Source organism: Callithrix jacchus, chromosome 5, assembly GCF_049354715.1.
Source record: "Callithrix jacchus isolate 240 chromosome 5, calJac240_pri, whole genome shotgun sequence".
Lineage (NCBI taxonomy): Eukaryota > Metazoa > Chordata > Mammalia > Primates > Cebidae > Callithrix > Callithrix jacchus.
This window is the reverse complement of record NC_133506.1, coordinates 10,285,771-10,291,770: the sequence shown is the minus strand read 5'-3', so window position 1 is coordinate 10,291,770 and position 6,000 is coordinate 10,285,771. Positions and strand designations below refer to the sequence as shown.

At 50.7% G+C, this 6,000-nt stretch overlaps 1 protein-coding gene across 4 annotated transcripts in view; it reads right to left on the bottom strand.

Moving 5' to 3' along the window:
- Nucleotides 1-4,531: 4,531 nt before the first annotated feature.
- The window catches only part of EBF4 (EBF family member 4), a 69,395-nt gene continuing 67,926 nt past the window's right edge, over nucleotides 4,532-6,000 (bottom strand). For all 4 annotated transcript variants that reach the window (XR_008481180.2, XM_035298252.3, XM_054255166.2 and 1 more), the window contains 2 exons: nucleotides 5,580-5,655; nucleotides 4,532-5,333 (listed from right to left, as the gene is read on the bottom strand). Coding sequence is in view for 3 of the 4 variants with exons in the window: in XM_035298252.3 (XP_035154143.1) it covers nucleotides 5,585-5,655 (71 nt within the window). In the remaining variant the exon portion in view is untranslated. The remainder of the gene's footprint in view (nucleotides 5,334-5,579; nucleotides 5,656-6,000) is intronic.

Here is a 6,000-nt window from a genome sequence, read left to right as displayed (position 1 = left end):
GACTCTTCTGAATCTCCAACAGAGGGGACCCAGAGCTAAGGAGCCCAGTTGGGTTTGAATCTTAATGGTTAGAATAGAATGGTAAAAGATGGGCTAGAATCAGGGTAGCATGACTTGGTGAAAGATTAGTTTGTGTTTGTTCTTGTGTTTTTCCCTCCACTGCTCCCAGAAGGTAGGCCAAGGCAGCATGGCAGTGTGAGGTGCCAAGGTGGTCTGCAGATCTCTGCTTTGTGTTCCAGAAGCCTAGCTTCTCCAGGAGGAGCAGGGGAGGGCGAGGGCCAGTGAGTGCCTCCTTAGAGTACTACAGAAAGAGGAGGAGAGAGAAAAAGAAAACGGGCTATGTGTTAATAATTGGTATATCCCGTACAAAGAATAAGGCCAGGCATGGTGACCCACACCTGTAATCCCAGCACTTTCGGAGGCCAAGGCGAGCGGATCACTTGAGGTCAGGAGTTCCAGACCAGCCTGGCCAATGTGGTGAAACCCTAAGTGTACTAAAAATACAAAAATTAGCCAGACATGGTGATGGGTGCCTATAATCCCAGCTACTCAGGAGGCCGAGGCAGAAGAATTGCTTGAACCGGGGAGGGGGAGGTTACAGTGAGCTGAGATCAGGCCATTGCACTCAAAAAAAAAAAGGATATATGGCTGTTTATAATTAAACATACAATTAGCTAATGCAATGGCTTAAAATTAGACATGTAATTCAGCATATAAATGAAATAAAGGAGAAAGTAATTTGATAAGCAATATTCATAGATTGAAACACACAGTATTTTAAAGACAGCAATTCTCCATCAATTGGTTTATAAATTTAATATAATCCCAATGAAAATCCAGCAGGTTTAAAAAATAGAAATTAGGCCAGGCACAGTGACTCACGCCTGTAATCCCAATACTTTGGGAGGCTGAGGCAGGCAGCTCATGAGGTCAGGAGTTTGAGACCAGCCTGGCCAATATGGTGAAACCCCTTCTCTACTAAAAATACAAAAATTAGCCAGGTGTGGTGGCAGGCACCTATATTCCCCATTACTTGGGAGGCTGAGGCAGGAGAATTGCTCGATCCCGGAAGACGGAGGTTGCAATGAATCAAGATCATACCATTGCACTCCAGCCTGGAGACAGAGTGAGACTCCATCTCAAAATAATAAATTAATAAAATAAAAAATAAAATAAATTTAAAAATCTTAACCACTGCACCCGGCCAAAGATTTGTTTAAAAGCATACAAAAGGGGAGGGGAAGTGTGAAGCAAAATAATAAATAAGAAGCATATAAAAAACACCAGAAAGAAAAGATTGGTGACGTAGATTACATTCAATTAAGAAATTCTGGTTTCAAAAATCTAATGGCTGGGCCTGTGGTTCACAACTGTAATCCCAGCACTTTGGGAGGCTGAGGCAGGTTGATTATTTGAGCCCAGGAGTTTGAAACCAACCTGGGCAACATGGAGAAACTTGTGTGTACAAAACACACACACACAAATTAGCCAAGTGTGGTGGTACGTGCCTGTGGTCCCAGCTACTCTGGGGGCTGAAGCAGGAGGATCACTTGAGCCAGGAGCCTGAGGCTGCAGTGAGCTGTAATTGTGCCACTGCACTCCAGCCTGGGCAACAGAGCAAGACTCTATCTCAAAAAAATAAAATCTCATACTGAAGGCAGGCACTGTGGCTCACACCTGTAATACCAGCACTATGGGAGTCTGAGGCAGGAGGATCACTTGAGCCCAGGAGTTTGAGACCAGTCTAGGCAATCTAGAGAGACCTCCATCTCTTACCCTCAAAAGAATTAGCCAGGTGTGGTGACCCAGGTACTCAAGTGGCTGAGGCAGGAGAGTTGCTTGAGCCCAGGAGTTGGAGGCTACAGTGAGCTATGATTGTGCCACTGCACTCCAGCCTGAGTGACAGAGCAAAACCCTGACACACACACACACACACACACACACACACCTCATAATGGGAGTGAAGAGAAAGGGAGCATGGGAGATGTGATGAGAAAATCCTGCCGGGAGCAGTGGCTCACGCCTGTAATCCCAGCACTTTGGGAGGCCGAGGCGGGTGGATCACGAGATCAAACGATCGGGACCATCCTGGTCAACATGGTGAAACACCGTCTCTACTAAAAATACAAAAAACTAGCTGGGCATGGTGGCGCGTGCCTGTAATCCCAGCTAGTCAGGAGGCTGAGGCAGGAGAATTGCCTGAACCCAGGAGGCAGAGGTTGCGATGAGCCGAGATTGCGCCATTGCACTCTGGTCTGGGTAACAAGAGCGAAACTCCGTCTCAAAAAAAAAAAAAAAAAGAAAAGAAAATCCTAGGTCCATATTTGGGGTCAATGCCTCACACCCATCAGGACTCTCACGTTGGAGGTCTTCTTGTCAACAGCTGACTTCTAGGCTGGTGGCTCATTCCCTTCCATCATTCAGTGGGTGTTATTACCACCACTGAGGTGGTTAGCAGAGGAGGAAGCTGCACATGGGGTGGGGAAGGTGGCTGCCCCAGGATAGGTAGTTAAGACCTTTGGGGAGGCCAGGTGCGGTGGCTCACACCTGTAATCCCAGCACTTTGGGAGGCCAAGGCAGGCACATCACAAGGTCAGGAGATCCAGACCATCCTGGCTAACACGGTGAAAACCCATCTCTACTAAAAATACAAAAAATTAGCTGGGCATGGTGGCACGCTCCTGTAGTCCCAGCTACTCAGGAGGCTGAGGCAGGAGAATCACTTGAACCCGGGAGGTGGAGGTTGCAGTGAGCCAAGATTGCACCACTGTACTTCAGCCTGGGCAACAGAGTGACTCTGTCTTAAAAAAAAGAGCTTTGGGGAATCACTAACTGTGAAGACCTAGTCTCTCCTCAGGTAGAAAGACACTGTGAACTGTGAACTTTTTCCTATTTCGCAAAGTTCTTCTAGAGAAGTGAAAAGAGATTTTGGGGTCCATTTGAACCATTTCAAATATGTCCAGTGCTTGCTTCATTCCAAAGTTGGTCACGTGCATAGGGAAATAGACCTTGGATATCACTCTGGCAAAAAGCTTCTAGAATATCTTCAAGGACATAAAGATTTATTGCTTTAGGTTTCACAGTTCCATCCACAGTCCACTTGGAATTGATTTTTGTTTATGGTGTGAGGTAGAGGTCAAATGCAATTTTTGCAGATGACTATCCAATTAACCCAACACCATTTTCTTTTTTGAGAGATAGGGTCTCACTTGTTGCCCAGGCTGGCCTTGAACCTCTGGGCTCAAGCAATCCTCCTGCCTCAGCCTCCCGAGTAGCTGCCTGGGCTCTAACATCATATTTCTTAAAAGTCCATCCTTTCTACAGTGCACAGCAGTTCCCATTTCTCTGGGAGATTTTTCTTTCTGGAAGAAGTTAAGGGCTCCACCAATATAAGCAGGGGGCAGGGAGAAGAGGGATCTTTTGCAGAATAGTCAGCAGAGGGCTGGTCAAAGCTGCTCCCTGGCTTTAGCCAGTGAGACCCTTCTCTAGCAGGCCCTTTCTGAGCCAAAATGTAGCCTCAGAAGGGTCTGGTCCCCAGGGTCAGGTGCAAAATGCAGCAGCCTGGTTCTGCTGGGAAACATTTGGAAGAGGAAAGCAGAGGACTTACTGAGAGGCACTCTCTCTGAAGGGTGAGCAGCCAAGGGTCTGGTGCCCATCCCCATTAGAAGTCTGGGGGTGGGCTGACGCTGAGAAAGACCCCTTTGTCAACTGGCATCTTGGTACTTCAACTAGAAAGAGCCTGGGCAGTTTCTGTCACCTGGTCCCAGGTAGAGGTGGGACCTGCCGATAAAGGAAAAATCCATGCCTGTTCCAAACTTACTTGAAGTAGGAAAAATCATCTCCCCCTAGATGACTGCCAGGGACCATGTCCAGGGAAGACACTGTGTGTCCCACCCACATTCCCTCATCTTTACTGGCTCTGTGTACATCTGTCTGATTCCAACTGTCAGCAACCTGCTTCTCTTTGTCTGAGTGTTTTCCCTAGCTACTAGGACTATTTTACCACCTGTGGGGAAGACTGGAGGTACCAGAAAGCTAATGTTGCCCTCCCACTCCACCCAGAAACCCTAACCACTGACTGATGAGAATTGGTGTAAGTACCCCAGCTGCCTCACTCCTCAGGTGCAAAATGTCTGAGGCATGCATTTTATAGCCTCCCAGAGCTCCCAGCTGGGATTCAGCTTCAGAAAAACTGTACATCTGGGTTGTATTTGGTTTGGTTTGTCCTGGTTCTCAGCAATGTCTTGACAACTCCCACTTTGGTCCTGACCATAGAGCTGGGTGACTGAGTCTTCAGTGGCCCTATTATGCTCCCAGCCACAGCTCAGGTGGGCTAGCCTGCTCCCCCTGCCCCAACAGTCTCCAAGAACAGACAGAGGGCAGGGAAAACTTGCTTAGTCGAACTCTGGGGCTGTTTAAAAAGCCCAAGGCCCAAGAAGGCAGCCCGGGGGCAGGGATTGGAGCCACCCCCAGAGCTGCTGAAGTGCAGCTGAGAAAAGCAAACCCCACACCAAGGAGGCAGGCAAGAGGCTGGGCACCACCTGCATGTGGTTTATTGTTTTGTTTTCTCCAAACTTAGCAGAATGTGAGGCCACCTGGGGGGCAGCTGGGCCCGCTGCATGGGGCCAGCCAGTCATTGTGTGTGGGGCCAGAGTCCATGAGACGTCCACTGGGAGAAGATCCCAAATACAGGAGGCCTGGCACCCCCTTTTCTGCTTCCTCCACGCCCAAAGCCCCCACAGGGAGGCATGATTCGGCAAGCATGAGAGTGCAGGTCTCAAAGGAAGTGGGGCAGCTGTGAGGCCAAGCAGCAGTTGGAAGCTCCATGGGAGCCTGGGCAGGCCTCCCGAGGCTGCAGGGCGCCACCCTTTTGCTGGAGAGAAGTTGGGATGCTGGGCCAGTTGAGATGGGTCAGATGCACATAGGACCTTTCCAGGTCACTTCTCCCTGAGCTGTCTTCTTTCCCACGGTCCCCATCCCATGCTCCCCTCACCTGACATCCCTGGTCTGCACAAGATCCATCTCTTTCAGAGGAACCAAGACCCAGAGAGCGAGGCCCAGAATCTCAGCACCTCCCTGGGATGCTCTCCTGACAAGAGCATCTGCACAGTGCTGGGGCTTCTGACCACCCCAAGACAGAGAAGCAAGAAAAGCTTGTGGGGCTGCTAGTGGGGAGGCTTGAGCACCGGACGAAGGCCTCTCCCCGTTCAGCTCACGGGTTGGGGTCTGCCCACAGCCCTCGCCCTGCATCTTTCTGTGCTGCCATCCAGGGCATGGCTGCGAATCCCAGAGGGACCTCCAGTCCAGGCTCCATGGGAACAACAGCTGCAGACCTGTGGGGGTAAGAGAGGGAGAGAAGGTTGGGGAGGAAGGATGGTTGCCAGGGGACAGGAAGCCACTTCTGTCTACCCGCTCAGCTTGAGTTATGGTGGTGGGCGATATGCCTCAGAAAGCAGTCTAGATGGGCCCCAGGGAGGACACCTGGACCCCAGTTCCCCATCCCTGCTATGGCCTTTTAGAGAGCAAGCCCATCTCAGGGCCAGGTGGGGCAGGGAGGCCAGACCCAGCCAGAGACCTACCATAATTAGGAGTATGCCAGGCCCTGAAGCCCCCGGGCTGGAGAGTGGAACTTGTCAGAATCCTCAAAAGGCTGGTCTGCAGTAGTCAGGGAGAGAGGACCCATAAGCCATGTGCTGCCTGAGGAGCCACCTGCCTGTCACTCTCTGGGCTAGAGACAGCAGGCAAGGCATACAGCACTTTGTGAAGGCAGTTAGCCACCCCTAGCCCTGGCCTGGGGTCAGCACTGCAGATCAGGGATGATGGGTGCCTCTCCGATGCTCAGGTCCCTAAGCCCTTAGTCCCTACCTCCCTCAAGAGAGACGACCCCAGGCTCCTTATCCCAGAGTGGTCTCCTTCAGAGGGTCCATCTACTTCTTCAAGCACACGGCCACATACCAGGACAGAAAAGGAAGGAGGCCAGCCTCAGGAGCACTGATTGAC